Below are 21,515 nucleotides of genomic sequence, written 5' to 3' on the forward strand. Positions count from 1 at the left end.
TTTTGGGAAATAATAGCCTGGCCCCTTCCACAGTGGGATCCAGGCACAGGCTTGAGTTCTGAAATATTCTGGAAACATGTGGCAAGCCTCTAAACACCATCCAAAAACTTCCCCTCTGGGTTTAATTTCCACTAGCCATAGTAAATACTTTACAATCTCAACTGGGGTCGAACAGTTGGTGAAGTATTATTGTTTATCTATTTTTTTGCCGTATGCCTTCATCTGAGGCAAGTTAAATTTAAGAAATAACACCGCATTGACACTGTAAGCTGTAAGTGACGACTACTCTATCGGTGACAGTGAACCAAAAGAGAATGAGATGCAGGATTAGAAAACATCTGAGCATCTGAGCATGCAGGACTAAGGACTAATTAAAATGTGCTTGCGGCAAATGGCAGTTCACTGATGACAACAGTGCATGGCTGGGATTGGGAGCAGCCTGAGTTTCTAGGGGCTGCTGGAAGGTAGTCAAGGATGGGGCGGCTGAGATGTTTCTCGCTTGCAACACTAGTGGTAGATGTAGAAGGAGGAGGAGGAGTGTGAGTTATGACATGTATGGAGCAAGACGACTCTGCGTAAGTCCTGTTTATGACACGGTGCTAAAGCAGTGTTCCTGGGAGGCCTTTATTTGTGATGGAGGCAGAAAAAAAAAAAAACGCCTCTGTTGAACGCCATTGTCATCGCCTCCTGCCAGCTGCATTAAGAAGCATTGCCAAATACAAGCGAGATGCATTTATTCATGCCGACGCCACTCTCTCTGATCTGCGTTTTAAAATATTCAAACAACAGACAGACTAACAACCGGCTGACGGCAGCGAAAGCGGGACGGCGGTGGCCACACTCCAAGGTCACCGCAAAGCCGCTCAGCTCAGCCTCAGTCGGGGATGGAAATGAGGCAGTAATGATGCTCAGACGGTCAAAGCCAGGGCCCCAATGGCAACAATCAATGAGAACTCAATCCACAACAAAAGCTCCACTTCCATCTGCCATTGAGAGTACAGTACAAGGTCGAGCTGCTCCTCTCTGATCTCGGGCCCAGATCCCCCCGCCTCCGTTCCCTTGTCTGCGTAGAAACCCCTTCTCTCTCTCACCTGCTGTTTGTAGTCGAGGTCAGAGTGGGCTCTTTTATAAATGCTGTTCTTGGGTCCCACACCAAACATCGCTCCCTGTGGTCAAAGGCAGACGCTCTTGACAAGGGCTTTGCAGAATCAGAGCCGGGCAGGTGAATAAATAAATGTTTGTGCACTGTATCTTAGGTACAGTGTTTCCCCTTCCCTATTAGGCAAATAAAAAAAATAAAAATAAAAATGTGTTATGTATGAGAGCCATCTCAACCCGGACCTATTTAATCTTTATGCAGCGTGGCGACTGAGCACAGGGATCGGCTGCTGCTTCACGCTATGGGAAAAGCACAGGACCACAGGTTACCCAGTTCACCCGCCACCGCCACTGGCAGCCGCCTAATTATTCACTTAATAAGGAGCGCTGGCAGCCATCTGTCAACCCCAGCTCTGACGAAGAGCGGGGCTGTGGCACTGGAGCGTGGTAGGGGGAAGGGGAGTTGGGCAGGGGACGGGGACGGGAGGCGCAGGGACACACGGACCCGAATCGCTGGCAACCGCTTGTGGTGACAGATGGAGACGGAGGAACGAGATCTTTGAAGTGGCAGGTGCGGGAGAGCGTCACGCAACAAAGGGATTCCTGAACGGAAACATTATTAATTTAGAATGAGAGTCAGGGCCGCGATAGGTCAGAGAGAGAGAGAGAGAATCTGAATTTGAATTGGAGAGAGAGAGGGTTGAGGACGTGGATGTATTTAAGTACAGGTGATGCCGTGCTGCTCCTCCAGTCCAGCGGTGACCTGCAGTCCCGACCCCCTCATGATCAAACACTACCCCTCCGCTTGTGTTGCTTTCCATCTCAAAGTCTCAAATAGATCTGAACAGGAGCTTCATATATCGAAGTTGTACAGGTTATATAACATTACTGACTGTCAACATACATCAGGGTCCACAGTTACGTGTATGTATGTATGTATGTATGTATGTATGTATGTACTGTATGTATGTACAGACTCTTACAAAACAGTAGTATGTGGAGGTATACTATAAATGTATTTGGAATATACTAAGATACTGATATTATATTTTAGTTGTACTAGTATTATACTTGGATAAAGTATACTTAAGAGATTTTAGTATGTTGCAATACTTTACACATACTTTTTAATACTGTCTAACACAAAAACATACTTATGAAATAGTACGTTTAAAAAGTTTAAGATCTAGTTGCAACAAATACACATCTTATTCTTACAGTTTCACAGTCATATAAGAAAATTAAAAGATAGCAAGGCAGGTATTACGCCCAAGCTACAGAATGAACGAAATAAACTGAACTAGAGGTAAACAGATACAATTTAAAATAAAATACTTCTAACACATTTCTAAAATTGCTAATATAAAACATAAATAGATCAAGGGCTAGAGCTGTTCAATGTATAAACATCACTGTTTTCAAATCTGTCATTTTCAATACAGTCAAAAAGCAACAACATTCCACTCGTGTACTTTCTCCTTATTAATATTTATGTGGGAATGTTAAGTATATAAACGAAAAAAACAGTGTAACTGTTTACAGAGCACTGGGCATACTGATAGTGTGATTTGCTTTAAGTGTATTGAAATTGTACTTATTTGTAACTATACAAATGGTAAACTGCAAGCTATTTTACTTATCTTAATGTAGTAGTAAAACAAATGACTATACTGGCAGAATCCTAAAGTGGGCGTAATTAGGAACGAAGCCATGTGGGAAGTGCAAGATAGAATATAGGAAGAACATTTTAAGTATAATATAAGTGCAGCAGTATGCTTATACAACACTGAAGTTAGCCCTTATAAGTATTGTGTAATTTAGTGCATTTTAAGGACATTAGAAAATGTTTTTTGTAGCATACTTGTGATGCATCTTAGTACACTGTTAGTATAGTGAACTGAGCTAATTAAGAACCCATTTGTGTATGCAATGACAGTAAATTACAGGAGTAGTCTATGTTTAGTGTTATTTTAGTGTATTCTAATATATTCAGATTTCACTTTAAGAACAGAACAGTGTACTTTAAAATAGTATACTTGAAATGCATGAGAGTTCACTTACACTACAGTGCATCAGTGTAGGACCAAAATAGTTTCAGAGTATGTATGAAGTACAAAGAAAGTACAATTTTAAGTATATGACAATCTATATACTTTGATATACTTGAAATATACTGGCAAATGTACTAGGTTTTCATAAGGGTAGGCATGTAGGAATACAGCTGAAGAAAATACAGTAAAAAAACTGCACGACGACCACCTCTCAGACGAAAGACGGGGGGAGAGGGCTGAAGCGTGTGTGTCTAATCGATTTGGAGGGAGCCAGGCTGAGTGTGTATTAAATTAGCCATCTATTTGTTTAGCACCAGCTCCCCCGCTCCAGTCAATCAGTTAAAGAGTTTTATATTTAATTAATTGACATGCATGTAGTAACAATGCGGAGATAACGGCTACATTAAAATAATTAAAAATCGAGCGGAATTAGCATACAGGCTGGCAAAGCAAGGATGGCAATAAACAAGTGGCGAATACAGAGATACCGCTGATGAAGCTGATAAAACGGCATCCTGATCCACACTGATACCGCACAGCAATTAAAGCGCACACCAGCCAAACCCTGCGCCGTGCACATCTCTGCTAAAACGGCCGGAGGCGATGCTGGATTGTAAAGGCGAAAAAACAGAAGAGAATTTCTGAAAATTATGTAGATGTGTCGGGGATTGCAAAATGTAGGCACGCTTAGGACACAGAACAAAAGACAACTGGTATTGTTGTAATTTGTGTGCTGTAAATCGTCTTGATAGAAGACAGGGCGCAGGGCTGGGCTGGTGCAGCTCATCCCAGAGGTGTTCTGCGTTGAGGGGGGTCATGCAATGTGTTTCAACGCTCCACTGTGTCACACTGCCAGCTTTGGCACACACTGCGTAATGGAGTTGATACAATTGTGCAGAGCCCTTATCCTTAAACGCCATTAACGCTGTCCAAAACATCTCAGTACGCACTGATATTGAACACATCCGCAGGGGGAGAGGGGAAGCGAGGGAGGAGAGCAGCAGAGACCAGAGAGCAGAGCCACCGGCGCCACCGGTCCGGGATGAGCGCTGCGTCGCTTCTTGTGTATTTGCCTGATCTCCAAGATCCTAATTTCCCACGGGCAATCCAGCATGTTTCTTCTCATTTATTGAAAGATGCAGGGGCCAGGCTCGGTACATGACACAAGGGGGTGGATAGCGCAGTGTGAAGCCTGGGTTTTGTTCTTATATTTTCATATCAGCTCATCGACCTTGTTTTATGGAAAAAAAGTATGACGGGGGTTCGGGGGGTAGGGAAGCAAAGGTATTTCACAGTTGTCTGCCTGGCAAACAGGATTAAACGCTCAATCTGAGATAGCAGAGGGACTGTGCATGGGGAGCTTCGCCGGGTATTAATGATCATTTCAGATGGTGTCAGTTGAGTAGGCATGCGCTTGAATTTACGTATAAAGGATCCGGATGTAATGGGTGTGAATGGCACGCCTACATTTGCAATACAAACACATAAATACACACATTTGTCCGAAACAAAAAGGAAACATCACTTAACTCCATGGGATGCACTCATTTGGCAATATGGGAGATGCTCATACAACCTTGCAAACAGATGCACACTGCGGTGCGCTATTGATGTGGACTTGAATTGGAAGCTTAAACCAGAAATCTGTTTTCCTCCATATAATTCCCATTATGGCGTGAAATTTCCACTTCTCTGATAGACAAGCCGATAGCGAGCAGTGCCACCGGGGGGTGCGTGCAGAGGGGCATGCGGGGCGCTGCCAAAAACAGCTGGAGTCCAGGGCCATCCTTAACAGGCAGCCAGATCCGATTGCTTGCCAGCACAGAGAGCCTTGTTGTACTGCGAGATTGGATGAGCAGATACGACGATGAAGCAATATTAAACAGAGAGCAGAGATAGCGGGATTAAACTCCGCGCACTGTGCCCGCTAATGCAAAATCAGGACTATGACAAAATAACTATAAGCAGCTGCGCAAGCCAGAAAACTATGAACTAGATCATCAAGAGCTGTTCTACAATGACATTACACCGACTCAAACACCGTTTTTGCAAGCAAATACTGTGTGGAGAGGCCGCGCCAAACAGACACCGAGCAGAACAGTGCCCGGCCACGCAACTGTGCGGTGCCGACTGGTCCCTGCTCTGCAGCACAATTAAAAACAGCTTCTCTGGTCTCTGGTCCAGCACAACCAAATGAGCAAAGTAAATCCACCCTGAAACTGATTCGACAACAGTGTAGGCTACACTAGAATACAGTGAGGGAAAAAAGTATTTGATCCCCTGCTGATTTTGTACGTTTGCCCACTGACAAAGAAATGATCAGTCTATAATTTTAATGGTAGGTGTATTTTAACAGTGACAGACAGAATAACAACAAAAAAATCCAGAAAAACGCATTTCAAAAAAGTTATTAACATGCAAATCAATTTATGAGGGAAATAAGTATTTGATCCCCTATCAATAAGCAAGATTTCTGGCTCCCAGGTGTCTTTTATACAGGTAACGAGCTGAGATTAGGAGCACTCTCTTAAAGGGATAAACCTGTATAAAAGACACCTGTCCACAGAAGCAATCAATCAATCAGATTCCAAACTCTCCACCATGGCCAAGACCAAAGAGCTGTCCAAGGATGTCAGGGACAAGATTGTAGACCTACACAAGGCTGGAATGGGCTACAAGACCATCGCCAAGCAGCTCGGTGAGAAGGTGACAACAGTTGGTGCGATTATTCGCAAATGGAAGAAACACAAAATAACTGTCAGTCTCCCTCGGTCTGGGGCTCCATGCAAGATCTCACCTCGTGGAGTTTCAATGATCATGAGAATGGTGAGGAATCAGCCCAGAACTACACGGGAGGATCTTGTTAATGATCTCAAGGCAGCTGGGACCATAGTCACCAAGAAAACAATTGGTAACACACTACGCCGTGAAGGACTGAAATCCTGCAGCGCCCGCAAGGTCCCCCTGCTCAAGAAAGCACATGTACAGGCCCGTCTGAAGTTTGCCAATGAACATCTGAATGATTCAGAGGAGAACTGGGTGAAAGTGTTGTGGTCAGATGAGACCAAAATCAAGCTCTTTGGCATCAACTCAACTCGCCGTGTTTGGAGGAGGAGGAATGACCCCAAGAACACCATCCCCACCGTCAAACATGGAGGTGGAAACATTATGCTTTGGGGGTGTTTTTCTGCTAAGGGGACAGGACAACTGCACCGCATCAAAGGGACGATGGACGGGGCCATGTACCGTCAGATCTTGGGTGAGAACCTCCTTCCCTCAGCCAGGGCATTGAAAATGGGTCGTGGATGGCTATTCCAGCATGACAATGACCCAAAACACACAGCCAAGGCAACAAAGGAGTGGCTCAAGAAGAAGCACATTAAGGTCCTGGAGTGGCCTAGCCAGTCTCCAGACCTTAATCCCATAGAAAATCTGTGGAGGGAGCTGAAGGTTCGAGTTGCCAAACATCAGCCTCGAAACCTTAATGACTTGGAGAGGATCTGCAAAGAGGAGTGGGACAAAATCCCTCCTGAGATGTGTGCAAACCTGGTGGCCAACTACAAGAAACGTCTGACCTCTGTGATTGCCAACAAGGGTTTTGCCACCAAGTACTAAGTCGAAGGGGTCAAATACTTATTTCCCTCATTGACATGCAAATCAAATCAATCGTTTTTCTGGATGTTTTTGTTGTTATTCTGTCTCTCACTGTTAAAATACACCTACCATTAAAATTATAGACTGATCATTTCTTTGTCAGTGGGCAAATGTACAAAATCAGCAGGGGATCAAATACTTTTTTCCCCCACTGTAACTCTTTTAACTGACAATACAGGGTTCCCCCAGGAAGCATGGGCCGCATAAATGACGACATGGCGATTTGATGACGTAACTACCTCAAAGCTGACGTCACCCTGACGCGTATTCAAACCGCTCTCTTCAACTGTCAACACGAACTTCATTACGAAGCATTTACTTACTGCGTGTGTGGAAATGGGGCAGAAAAGCAGCGCATACTCTCGGTTGAAGGAGGAGGTCCCGGCGGCTGGAGACCCGACGGCCCCGGTCACTCCCGGCCAGGATCAGGGCCTCTTCTTTGACAGTGAGACTGGAGGCAGCGGGGATGAAAGAGACGGGGCAGAAGACGAGCCACTCGTCGGCCATTGCGGACAGTCCTACGGGCGCAGAGGAAGCGCCTGGTTCGCCGCTGTCCGTTGGGTGCAACGATTTACGGCGAGGGGGTGAAAAGACGCGCCGGGCGGCCCGGGCCCGGGTTGTGTCGGTGCAACGTTTATCAGTTACATTATCTGGAAGTTCCGAAACACGTCCACAGAAAATGTATTTTCCCTAAAATGTGCCTCATTTCTGTTGATGGACACCGATGAAACCGCTCGTTACAGACGGGCTGAGCCCTATTGGGGAGCCAAGGCCTGTTCGTGCCAGCCAGGGAGCTTTGAGTAAAATACAATATCTTTATCTCCTTTGTATTCCTCCTCAAACGGTACATCATCGAGCACATATTTTATGGTAACGGCATAACTCGCTTCATTTGTGTTCAAATAAAAACGCTCGTTGGAAACTTTACTCCGCCACACGGTAAAGGAAGCACTGACGTCACTCGGCCGTCAGGAAGCTGAAGTGTGTTAACCGCTCGGCAGTGGGACTCCATGACTGACTGCAATAGCTAGAAAAGCGAATAGCCGGCCGTAGTTGTTGGTCTGTTTCACCGGGCGCTTGCAGGACAGGACACTGGTGGATCGGCCCCCGTTAATGAAGCGCCAGCTCAACGTGTCTGGATAGGTGCTTGTTTTTATTTCTTTATTGATAATACACCCATTTTCTTCTCTGCCCCCCCTATCTCTACACTGTTCTCATATTAAATAAAATAATAATTAACACAAACAACTAAAGGCACTGCAGGGAGAATGTGACAGTACAGCGTGTCTGGTTAGCTTAGCTATATCTAGGCAGGAATGATTGCCTTCTGGTAATTAAAAGTGTTTTACATATTCATATATATGTGTATTTTATTATGTTGGGAATACCAGGAATTCTTTCTTTTTTCTTCGTCCTCGGTTTCTTCTTTTGTTCGACCGTTTGATTGTCTTCACTTCACTTCACTTTGAAATAAATAAAATAATCAGCAGCCACTTCAGCAGCAGACAGCCATAACAACAACAACAAAACGACGACGCACAAAGCCAGGCAGCCAGGCGGGCAGGCGGGCAGGCGGGCTCTGTGTCTTTGTCAGCACTGCTGCCTTCTGAGATAAAGACGCATTTGGCTGCTCGACAGTGCTGTCAAGGTGTAGGCAGGGAGATTCATTCACAGACCCTGCGCTCGCTCTCTCTGGCTCCACCTGGACTAGATTTAGGGACGCAGCTCACTTCGGCAGCTGCCACCACTCCTCTGTATCTTCCCTCCTCGGATGTGTCTTTCCCACTTTCCCGGCGGACTCCGATCAGAGTGTGCTGTGGCCCCGGTGTCTGTCCCCCACTAAGCCAAGTGTGGGAATTGATAGTTATACCCAAGGCAATAAGTCACCCCAACAGGTTCATATATACGATGATCTGTTACCCACACACAATGCCTTTACAGTTAATTTCCCTCCATATGCAATGTCTTTCTCTCTGTATAAGTTATCACAGGGCCTCTCACCGCATATGGAAAGTATTCTTGGTAGATTGAGCAATCTGTAAAAAGAATGTCAATACTTCACCCCACGGATGATAAATCACACCAACATTAAAAATGAGATTCTGGGCCCCAAATACCTTTTAAGAGAGAACATTTACACTCACTCCCCGCCCCAAGACACTCAGAAAGAGTCGTTTCGGCAAATACATTCTTCCAAGAAGCTATGACCAGGTTCATCAAAATTTCAAAAGATGTGGCAGTTAATAATAGGACCATCCATTTCAGAGAGCTTTTAGTTTAATTACATCCTGAGAGCGTTATACGAGAAATGACGTTTAAAAGGGGAAGGAAAAGAACCTGAAATTTGTATATATATATATATATATATATATATATATATATATATATATATATATATATTGTAGGGCCAGCAGTTTGCCCCAAGAGGAAAATAAGGAGCAGTGGCATAAATCGCATTAACTGAAGTTTCTTTTTCGTTTTTCCTTTAAGTGTTGCTTGAGTTTAAGGCTAATGCGCAAAGTACCTTAACACGCTGAAGTCAATATGCCAGTTAAGGGAAAAAACTGCTGTATTAGGACTTAACGTATTCAGTGCTTACAGGGAGTTTTTTCACAACCGGCCCCAGATTTAGCTGATTTTTTCACAAACACGGCTATTTTTATATGTGCTCTTCAAATCCAGTCCCTCATTCTCCCTCGTCCCCCTCTCTCCCTCTGTCCGGCAGGCTGTGGGCTGGAGTTCCTGCTGGTGCTGTGTGGCGTGGAGCTGTCGTGGTCGTGCCCGCACCACTGTGTCTGCTACACCTCGCCCACCACGGTCAGCTGCCAGGCGCACAACTTCCTGACGGTGCCCGAGGGCATCCCGCCGCACAGCGAGCGCATCTTCCTGCAGAACAACCGCATCAACCGGCTGCTGCGCGGCCACTTCAGCCCGCACACCGTCACGCTGTGGATCTACTCCAACAACATCACCTTCATCGAGCCCAGCACCTTCCACGGCTTCACCCAGTTGGAGGAGCTGGACCTGGGCGACAACCGCTACCTGCGCGCGCTGGACGCAGACACCTTCCGGGGCCTGTCCCGCCTGCACGCCCTGCACCTGTACCGCTGCGGCCTCTCCACCCTGCCCAGCGGCATCTTCCAGGGGCTCAGCAACCTCCAGTACCTCTACCTGCAGGTAACCCTCCCCGACGCACCATTTCCTGTCCCTTTCCCAGCATTCATCCGCAGCCTAACTGGCCTGCAGGAATTTGGCTGTTTTAGGTGCATTGGCACTGGGGATAGATAGCACTTTCTTCCACAAAGATTTGTCTGCAATAAGTGCCCCAGACATGTAGTTGAACCAGATTGTGGGTTCCAGCTCTGCTGTTGATTAGATGGAAGCCAAATGAGCAGCACGGGCTGAATGGCTACCTGTCATTTATCATTTTAGTTCTCCATAGTGTTAACATAATTAGCTTTTCCATCTATGCTGCACATGATTAGACACATAGATTAGTTGCACACATGCATAGATACAAACTAGCACACGCAAAGAGATCAACCTCAGTAACTCAGTAACTGCAAAGTAGCTGATGTGAATTGACTGGTAATTTGCACTCGCATTCAAGAGCAATGAAGTGTAAACAGTGGCCAGGCTTAGAGACGGTTGACAGCAAATGCAGAGTTTGACCAGAGAGAGAGAGAGAGAGCGCTGCTGTTGACTGTCTCATGTCCTTCCTTCCTCTGCACTCCCAGGACAACCGCATCGAGTTCCTGCAGGACGACCTGTTTGTGGACCTGCTGAACCTGAGCCACCTCTTCCTGCACGGGAACCAGCTGTGGAGCCTGCACCAGAACACCTTCCGCGGCCTGGGCAGCCTGGACCGCCTGCTGCTGCATCAGAACCAGCTGCAGTGGGTGGACCGCTGGGCCTTCCACGACCTGAAGCGGCTCACCACCCTTTACCTGTTCAACAACACCCTGGGCGAGCTGTCGGGCGAGTGCCTGGCACAGCTGCCCGCGCTGGAGTACCTGCGGCTCAACGACAACCCGTGGGAGTGCGACTGCAAGGCCCGCTCGCTCTGGGATTGGCTGCAGCGCTTCCGGGGCTCCAGCTCCTCCGTGGTGTGCAAGGCGCCAGAGGAGCTCAGCGGCAAGGACCTCAAGCACCTGAGCAAGGAGGACTTCCCCAACTGCTCAGGCTCCGAGTCGCTGCACCAGATTAAGACCAGCACCTGGACCACGGCCGACAAGGTGTCCCTGAAGAAGGACCACCACTCGCACCACCACACCCGGCACAACACGCACCACCACCATGGCCCGCCTGAGCCACCTGCCCCGCCTGTGCCCCTGCCCCCGCCCGGAGACGCCATGGAAGGCCCTCCCTCTATAAACGGGGTAGCCTCGGGGGGGCGACCCGGGGGGCAGAGGCCTGGGCGCTCCCGGAACTGCACCCGCCAGCGCCCCCGGGGCCCCAAGAAGGGCCTAAACGAGGTGCACACCTTGGATGAGATGGCTGACAAGGAATACTCGCCCCCCAACTTCCCGGGCGAGAGCAAGTATGACCACACGTCCGGAGCCCCCCGCAGGAAAGCCAAGTGCACTCCCAGGACCCCCGTGCGCCCCCCCAGCGGGGTCCAGCAAGCCACCAGCCGGGCGTCCCCCCTGCTGCCACACCACCTGACTCGAGCCCTGGCCCTGCTAGCACCACTGACTGCGGTTATTCTGCGCTGAACCAGGAGGGGGCGCTCTGCCAAAACCCCACCTCCCCCAAGACCGACACCAGCTCCTGCACTCAACTGCGTGCATATATGTGTGTGTATGTGTGTGCGTGTGTGAGTGCGAGTGTGTAGGTGCGTGTGCGGGCGTTTGTGTGCATGCGTGCGTGCGTGCGTCTGTGGGGAGCTTACTGTCTCAAGACATTTACTTAAAAAAACTAACAATCAAAACATAAAACACAAAAGAGATGGACAATGAGGAGTATTTTTTAAAGAAGCAAATCAAGGCAAATACAGAAGGCGCTTGCACTGCCACTTATTTTTTATTTGATTTATTTTTTTGGGCTTTGATTTTTATCGATTCTTTTCTCCCTCTCTCGGTTTTCTTCTCCTTTCCCCCAGCGCAGAGGACCAAATTTCAGCAGCTCCGAAAAATGTGAACAATGATAATGAAGCACAGAACTGATCAATGCTTATAGATGAGACTCTTTGAAGAGAGAGGGGAGGGAGGACGGGGTTAAACCAGGGTCAAACTCCACACGGGAACTGCACCATTTTTTTACACCTGTGCAGTAGAGAGGAGGGGGAAAGGCAGAGACAAGACTTGAGCCACCCTCTGCTGCTCACTCCTTCTCCTGGCAATTTCCATGCTTAGTTTTACTTTAATTGTCAGTTCCATTCACACAGACTAAGCACATAAAAAAAAATCCTTCTTGGGTCAACACAGACTCCTGACATGTGGGTTGCCAAACCAAGCAAACTACACCCTATAGATCACAAACACATCCTCCCTGCTGGCCTGTAAGATAAGTCTATATATTTTTTTGAAGTCTTTGATGCATCCATGGTTTGGTTTATGTTACTGCTAATTCCTTTGTTTTCTTTTCTGGCCCCCGTGTTCTGAATGTTAAGTAACAGTGATTCTTTTTTCGTTCTTTCTGTTTTGATTTGTATTTTATTGTGCTCGTGCAAATGAAAGCAGGAGTTTATTTCCACTAAAGCCAATTCAGTAACCATGCCACTGGGAGCCTATTAATACCTCCACCGCCCCGCTTCAAACAAACACTCCCTGGAGAAAGCTGTGAACCCGAGGAAACTGAACAACCGGCTTGCTTAAAATACCGTTGTTTGGTTTTCCTGTTCTCGTTTCGTTGTTTTTGTTCTGTTTAGGTCATTTGCCGATTCCTGGAGATGAATGAAATGCTGGTGGGATTTGGCGGGATTAAAGCAAGGGATCCTAATCATGCGAAAGGACTGGGAAAAGCGGAAGGGGAAAGGTTGGCGTTTCTTTTTTTTTGTTTGTTTTCTACGACCTCTGACATTTACACCCCCTCCTGCACAGAGATCTACAAAATGGCATTTCAGTCTCACGTTGCTGGGAAACAAAACAAAACAAAACAAAAGCAGCCCTCTTCCAAAAATGAGAGGGATTTTTTTTTTTTTAAAGAGAACAGTTCACCTTTTTCATTCCAAAATACATGCCAGATCAGCCGTGGATGGAAAAAGCCTTCTGGATTTCAGGCACAGAATGAACAGCCTAGAACTCTTAGTGGTCCTTCTAGAACTTCTAGAACATGCTGAAGAAGCCTAGAGCAAGACAATCGATTCTGGGTCGCATCGAGAGACTTTTTGCCAAGCAGGGGTGGTGCAGAATGATGGACAAACATTGCACCCTGAGAACTGAAGGAGACTCCAATTGGATTACCAGAGACTGTGTTTCTACAGATGTGACTATATCATTATTAATAACAATAATTATAATAACAGTAATGACTATATTAATTATTATAATAATAATAACAATAATATTACTGATGATAACAGGGTTGTCCTTCCAAAGGGGGAGTGTTTTTATTTTCCTTTCTTTTTGTAACGTCTTTGCACCGTTCTCCGATTAACAATGCACAAGTCCCACTCCTACCCTCACCCTCCCTTCCTCCTCCTCTTCCTCCTCCTCCTCCTCCTCCTCCTCTCCCCCATTATTGAACTGTACTGTATGTCGTTAACAAAGAACAAACGTACAAAAAAAAATGTTTATAAAGGATATTAAAAAAGTATATCTTCTTATGCTAAAGCTGGCTGGGTGTGTTCAGTGATTTCCCCCTCCAGGTTAATCCCTCTTGCTTGGGGGACTATCAGTTTCTACAGCACAGTAACAACCAGTAATGGGAGCAGCCTTGTACACTGGATTGTACCAGAGGTCTAAGATCTCCAGTAATCATGGTGATATTTTTGGACAGCAGTGTACAGCCAGGATACGAGGGGCTGTTGATATTTACCAGCACTAGACAACACCATGTCACAAACATGAGAGTAACACACCCCCTCATCCATTTCTCTCATGTCTCAATATCTCCAGCTGGTCTATGTAAATCTGATCAGCTCTCCCCAGCTCTGTTAGTGGACACTAGCCTCTTATACTGCACGCTTCAATCTATGAGTTAATGCATCGATCGCGGTTTCGCCAGGCCTTCCCGGACCAGGAAATTAAGTTTGCAATCAGCCAGGCTTTTCAATTTGGGGATTGCAGGGTTATCTGTAATTCCTGCCTCACATAAATGACTTAGAGCGCCCCCCTCACCACGGCTTACTCCGGCCCAGCGCACCACAACCCCCACCACAGCCGACAGATGTTCCAACAGAAAGGTGATCACTTCTCCACTGGGGGAGGGGGATATTCCACAGTCTGGAATAGAAAATTAAGGTATTGCATTTTCAGGTGGGGTGGGGGGGGTTTGGTAGAGGTCAAACGAGGATTTTGACAGCTGGATGATTTGGGGGGGCAGGAGTCACAGGGGGTCTTCAGTAAGGTGAAGGTTTGTGAGGAGTCCTTCAAGAAACTGAACATGTTGCATTATTCAAATGCCACGCCATTCCTTTGTAAAATTAATTTAATGCAATTTGTTTTTCTTGTGTGCGTCTAGTTCAATTAAGTCAGTGGCATTTTTTGAACTTGCTCAAAGCGAAGTGTGCACTGGCCCACATACTCACTGTCTACAGGTTACAGCTAATACATTTCCACTTTAATATGGGTTTGCACGTTTTTTGTATTCGCTATACAAGTTTGGATCGTGCTTTGCCATGCATGCCACGCTTTAAACTCACATGGCCAGGCACTTTCAGACTATGCTACCCTGTTGATTTGCCTGGGGGCATCAGGGTCCCCTAAATTCCACAGGTTCTTTAAAACAGGGCACAGAAATGTATTATTTAAGACTTTGTCTTATTCATATAAATACAATATATTCAGAGAAGAATCTAAAAACTAAAATCTAAAGTCACACACAGTGGGGTGCAGGAGAGAGCAGAAAAAGTAACCGACTACCACCTAAACCTAAAGGCTTTCTTTTGTATGTTTCTTTAAAATACCTTATTTCTCCTTAAAATCAACAGTTAGAATACATTCTTTTAAATATCTCATTAGTTTAAAACATGTTTTATTTACTACTGCCTACGCCCACATCCACACCCACACAATCACTCCAGGAGGCCGTCCAGCAACAAGAAAAGACAGGAGTTTTATACCAGAGCAAAAGGCTGTTCCCGATTAACCAATTAACAATCAATTAAAAGGTTTGCTGGTTTGAGCAGACGGGGGAGCGGAGTTCACCTGGTGAAATAACCACATTAAACCATGCAATAAACTGATGTGAATGAAATAAATATAACAAACAAACGGTGAAACCATGCAAACAAAGTAAAGATCCCAACTGTAATCCTGTTACATTTAGATCCCCTCACACCTTACTGTGCTCTGCCAATAAACATGGACATGCAAGAGAGATAACCCGGTGACCTGCAGAGCATATCACACAGAACAGCTGATCTCTAATGCAGTGCTGTTATATGTGCTGTAGTAATGTCCATACATTTCCAAGGGGGGGACTGTTACTAAATGAGATAAAAGCCAGATAAGACCCCCGCCCATTCCCTGTTTTTTGGTGCAATCAATGAGCATTACAGAAGATACAGATCAGACAGCTTTTCTCTTCCTGTTCTACTGATACTGATGTCAGTATCAGCTGACCAATGCATGGAGCTCAACGTTCAGAAGAGCACCGCTATTCCCAGCTGTGTGTTGGGTGGCCGTCACATTCAGAATATATGAGAATCACAGGTTGTTATGGCTTCTTCCTTCTCCTCCGGGATGCAATTTATTCCGTTTTTTTTTCCAACATGCAAATAAGCTTCTTGCTTTAATTTTATTCTGCCTTTATTATTAATTTAAAAAATAAATCCATCCTGTCAGCAAGTTTGAGTTTTTTTTGTTTGTGCCATTTGCTCTAATTTTACACTCTCTCCCCTTGACAGAGAGAGAGAGTTGCTAAAAATTGAAGATAAACATTTTCCCTGACATGAAATTGCACTCCCCACCATCCCCGGCACACACGCACACCGTACACAGCACAAGCTACACAACCCCTGACAGGTCTACAGTGCGGATTGCCAGGCAAAAGTGTCAGATGTCTTAATTGTGTTTTAAACTGATCTGCTTTGATCTTAAAAGTCACCCTATGACCTTGATTTAGGTTTTAAACATGCAACTGAATTCTGGGGCAAGAGCAGCAAATGCAATTAGGCTTCGGACTAAACCACATGCCAGCAAGTCAGCAAACCTGTTACTCGGTCAGAGGTGATCGGTCCACTTGCCAAGGTCTCAGTGGAGTGTCATCAGTGTGACACAACAAACCCTGTAACACAAGGACAGCCAGAGGACTACTGTGCAGCTGCCCACCATGGTGAACTAAGGCACAAAGGACAGTGCCAAAATTTAAGCAAAATTCATTGCCCTGGGTGAAGAGACACTCCCTGGATCAGCCAATGAATGAGAGTCTGTACAGGAGAGGCGGGGCAGGCAGGGACCTGAAGTTGTAAATCATTTAAAAGTACAGGGAGGTGTGTGTGTGTGTGTGTGGGGGGGGGGGGGGTAGTATTTATGAGGATGTCGGAGTAAATCTGCAGATATTCAAGGGCATCATTATTATTAATGGGACTTTAGGACCTGAAATCTATTTCCTTTTTATGATGGAAATTGATCTACAAGTACATTTTTTTTTCTGTTGAAAAAAAAAAAAAGGGAAAAAAAAAAGTTAGTTTTATGCATGACTGAAAACCTGCCCAGAATTACATTTAAATTGATGAGCGGCTCAGGCAGTTAATTGCACGGCCGCTCGCTCCATCACCCCTCTCTCTCCCCGGCGTCTGTATCTCAGCGTGCTGGTGCTCGCCCTGGGCTAGGTATCGTTATTGACCCCCCCCCACACACACACACACGTATGCACACACACACGCACGCACGCACGCACGCACACACACCCCTCCTCACAGATAACCAGCTAGCCTGCATTAGCCAGAGCTTAATCGAAAAAGCAAACAATCTCACAACCTCTGCCTTCTAAACATGCATCTTTTACCCCCACAAACGGATGATTTATGGGGTGCCACGCTGCCCGGCAAATTAGCCGCGCTGCGTGACACGCTGCTCGCATCCCAGCAGGAGCGCCGGTGAGACTCCACAGCTGGGGGAAGCACACTTCTCGACACTTTTTATAGTTAACCTTTATTAGCTGCCCCGCTTCTCCCCCGAGGAACGCAGTCTGATTCGGAAGCGCGAGGCCGGCGCTGTCGCAGTCCCGCTGAGCGATCGCCGTGCGAGGCAGAGACGGCGCCTGACTCACCGTGCCTCACGCTGCAGCCGGCCCCCACAGGAGCCTATCACCGCTCTCTGTACAGGCAGCCACTCCTGCCTAACGAAAAACTAAAAGTTAAAAGCAACGTTTGTTATTCAGCTGCACTTGACGACACGCAGGCAGAGCGCAGGCTGACACATACAGGCCAACAGCTATATGGACAGACCTCCAGTCCAGGGACTTCCTGAGAAAGAAGTACAGTTAGGCGCACTGTGAGTTTACTCTGGTGCAGCATGTGGCTGGTGCTCTGCCACAGTGCCAACACTGGAGGAGTGAGAAATGATTTCACTAACTGAAACTGGAGAGGGCAATCCACATGGGCCAGACTGAGAAGGCCTGATTTGGGAGGCAGCCAGGTTGCCGTGGCTGGTACCCTTTCTCCTCTGAACAGTGCCATTGGATCGTCAATAACCACAAGTAGCCTCATCTACAAGACTGTAATAAATCACCCAACACATGAATACAAATAACTGTTTTGTGGTTTCCGATGTACACGCTATGAATGCGACTCCAATAATCTGTGGATATTACAAACAGCCCTCCCAGACAGAGTCACGCTGCAGGGGAAGCGATGCTGTTTCGAACAGATGCGGTCTGGGGCGAGTACCGCTAACCAGCAACTGCTCAACCCACCACAGAGAGAGAGGGATGGGACAGGGAGAGAGAGAGAGGGGGAAGGGAGGGAAAGAGGGAGAGGGGAAGAGGCAAAGAAAGGGAGACGTGGAGAAGGAGAAGAGAGTGAGGCAGAGAAGGGTGAACATGGGGGGGAGAGAAAGGAAGGGAAGGGAAGGCTAGAAATATAGAGGGTGGAATCTAGAAAGGTAGAGAAAGATGAGGAGCAAAATGATTAAGAAAGAAAGAAAGAGTAAGTCTTGCTCTCCTCAGTTTAAGAGATCATGCTGCTGGAGTCTGTGCCCGACTGAACGAGTATGCGCCATCATTAGGAATGACACAGTGATCTTTCAATAAGCGCACCTCGGAGCCACAGCGAGGGGAGAATTCCTCTATTGTTTGCCGCGTGCATTTTTGGCACAAACTAAAGTCTTTGAAATTTGCATTTGAATGGGACACGAAGACAGAGCTGGAGAGGGAGGGGAGGGAGGCTGACAGACGGACAGAGAGAGAGAGAAGATGGGAGAATGAGGCGGGGGGTGGTAAAAGGTGAGGGGAAGTTAAAGGAGAAAATGAATACAAAAATGTAAAATGTGGAGAAGAGAATGAGAGTCAGAGAGAGAGGGGTTGGGGATGGAGAGAAGATGAACAAGGGATGACAGTGAGGGAGAAGGGTGAGAGAAAGAAGATGGAGGCATGGGAGGAGAACAGGAGAGCAGGAGAGAGAGGGGACAGCACGGAGAGAGAGAAACAAAGAGCACAAGAAAAAGGGGTAAGGGGTAACAGCAGAGGGAGAAACAGAAAGAGAGAAGAGGGAGGAGAAAGAAAAGGAGAAATACAGAGACAGAGAGACGTGTGTGTGTGTGTGTGTGTGTGTGTGTGTGTGTCACTACTCCCCTTCACTGGAGTGGAGACAGCTGAGCCACGCAGTAGGACTCGACACGACACACCGGAGAGCCGCCACTCAACACGAACACCTCCTCACACCACCCTACACCACACACACTGGGCCGCCACTTCAGGGCAGCGTGTCTCTAGATGTGGGCCAGATGCTCGCCCTTCAACATCTGTCTTCCTTAGAGTAGTAGGGATCGGGGAAATGGATGTGGATAGGGCTTTAACTCGACACAACCGCTTCAGCCGGCAGCTGCACAGATCACCGCCTCGGTCCTGAATGGCAGGTCGAAGTGGGATGAATAGAAATAGACTTGCACGAAATGCAGTCATTTCCTGGAATTGTTTTCCTGGTTTCTCCCTTTCATTCTTACTTTCTCCGAGTTACTTCTTATTTTTTCCAGGTGTGAGATTGAAGAGCTTTCTTTTCATGCCTTCTTCAATTCTCCCATTCATTTTAACAATCCTACATACTCACTCACACACATACACAGACAACTCCTGGCAGCTATTTTCTCTGATGATAAGCGCCTGGAATAGCACCGAAACAGACCAGATTTTTGGGTTGTTGTTTTTTTTGGCATCGTTTTTTTTTTCTGCATCATGAAACATTAAGAAGAGGTGAGCACTTATGTTTTCTTGTTTGTAGTTCTGAAACAAACAAACTAATGATATCAGCTGAAAGCCAGGAGGAATTCAGCCTCAGCAGTAAGCAGTAAGCAGTAAGCAGCCAGGAATGTAACCCATTTACATCGCCTCGTTCATTCAGAGAAAAATTACCTTCTCTCCCTGGAGTTTGAGCTCTTGTGTGGACCTGAGCGTTGCTAATTGAGGACAGATGACGGGGAACATGTACGCCATTACAACTCTACCATTGCCGAACAGTCTGGATGTATAGTGTTTGTTGATTCCCCCCAAGGCTCCTCGTGCAGAAGGAGAATACCTGAATATAAAAGTCCTACTGAAATCTTATTAATGCTCAGCCACAGGTAGATTCCTCTCATCCACCGCACTTGGCTAATTGTGTGCTGCCACTTGGGGAGTGGGCTCAGACACGGGCCAGACTGGGACCAGCACTGTCTGGGACCTGGGAGTCCTCCCAATGTGGCCTATCTGATCTGATTTTGATTCTAATAGCTCCCAGAATGGGGCACAAAGGTTGTGTGAAACATTGGCAGAGCCTAAATGCAGGAGGAAGAAATGGAAACCACTGATGTCACAGCTGCTCAGGGTTCACTGAACAGTCTAGTGAGACAGATGGGGTGAAACAGCAAAGATCCAAGTTCCTCACTTCTGGTTTGGACCATATTGAGAATACAAAAATGTCTGCATCTCTGTAGGGAAAGCGACGCTGATAAGTGTAAGGAAGAGCAAGAGTGTCAAGTGGGTGTGTGTGTCATGTTCACCGTGGCGTGCAGGTCCCCATGCCCCTTGTCCAACATGGACACTTCACCAGGGGCACAGCGAGGGGGTGGGAATGCCGCATTGCTTTAATTAGGCTCTCTGTCACATCCCAGCCAGGCCGGTGTAATTAGAGTCAAGCATTCCGGAAATTTACCCCCCTCTGCCACGAAAAAACCCAGGCTGCTTGCTAAAGGTAAGTAGCAAGGCTGGGGTATAATTAGAGCAGCAACATCACAGCGCACACGCACACTCTCCAGCACCTGCTTCCCCGCTCGTCCCCAGATCCCCGATCAATCAGAAACCTAATACCACGGCTCTCTTTATTACCTGATACGCTGCACTCCCTTTTATTCAGTGTTTATTTATTTATGGCAGATCTCCACAGACCCCCTGATACCTCTGCTCCCCACCACTTCTGCATACAAAGCACCGGCATCCAAACACCGCAGGTAGGAGATGGCCGCACCCCCCGCCGCCCATGGCAACAGGGCTGCCAACGCCACCGCCACAACAACAACAACAGAAAAAGCATCATTGTGTCATTGACCTGCTCAGCCTGAGCCATAGACTAAAGACAGACAGCATGCTGGGAAATTGTGGGAACGTGGGATGGTGCGTATGAGACTCTGGGTGGGGAACATTAGAGACGTATTGGTGCTCTGTCTTCGCCACCCCTGGCACAGCTATCAGCTTCTATCCTGCCCTCGTGCTTGTTTTTGCTACTTAGCTGGGAAGAACCAATTTAAATGCCAATGGGGTGATGGAAGAATGGTATTTGCAAAGGGATAGTATTTCACACAGAGACATGCCTTGCAATTGAGCCTTCCCTGAAAGCCAGGTCAGACTCAGGGTCCACCAGATGCTTCATCTTCACAAAGAAAGGCCTCTGGTGTCACTAATTTGATACAGAGTAAATAATAATCATCTTTCCACATTATAATGCTTAATTCATTTTTTTTAAATACTTTCCCATGAACCAAAGTTTTCTGCACAACCTAATGAAAGTAATGTTCAGAGCTACCCCTGCACACGGCACGCAGGGCCTCTATTGACTGATGTAAATACCGCAGTGAATTTATTGCTTGTGAAAAGGCTGCCAAAGGGACACAGCCAATCACCAGACAGATCCTTGGCAGAAGAAACGTGCTAAACCAGACAGCCACCTCAGAACTAATCAATGTGCCCAATTAACACGTCAGATCAATCTCATTTAACAAGCAATGAAAAGACCATCTTAAACACAATTACACCACCCAAGAAACTAGCCAGCTAAACATGGCCGGTGTCATAAGCAATCGAACAGGGTAATCTTAACGGCCCCGGGAAGAACTGTGCACAGCACTTTCTGCACAATTAATCTGCCTGCCATCATAGGAAAAACAGGCTTTTATCGTAAAGCCATTTTCTTTGCAC

At 46.8% G+C, this 21,515-nt stretch overlaps 1 protein-coding gene across 1 annotated transcript in view; it reads left to right on the forward strand.

The window, feature by feature from the left end:
• Positions 1-13,576, forward strand: part of rtn4rl1b (reticulon 4 receptor-like 1b) — a 117,200-nt gene extending 103,624 nt beyond the window's left edge. The window contains exons 2-3 of the mRNA XM_066695999.1: positions 9,529-9,980; positions 10,541-13,576. Of these exons, the coding sequence (XP_066552096.1) occupies positions 9,529-9,980; positions 10,541-11,518 (1,430 nt within the window). The 3' untranslated portion in view covers positions 11,519-13,576. The remainder of the gene's footprint in view (positions 1-9,528; positions 9,981-10,540) is intronic.
• Positions 13,577-21,515: the final 7,939 nt, after the last annotated feature.

This window comes from Amia ocellicauda, chromosome 22, assembly GCF_036373705.1.
Source record: "Amia ocellicauda isolate fAmiCal2 chromosome 22, fAmiCal2.hap1, whole genome shotgun sequence".
Lineage (NCBI taxonomy): Eukaryota > Metazoa > Chordata > Actinopteri > Amiiformes > Amiidae > Amia > Amia ocellicauda.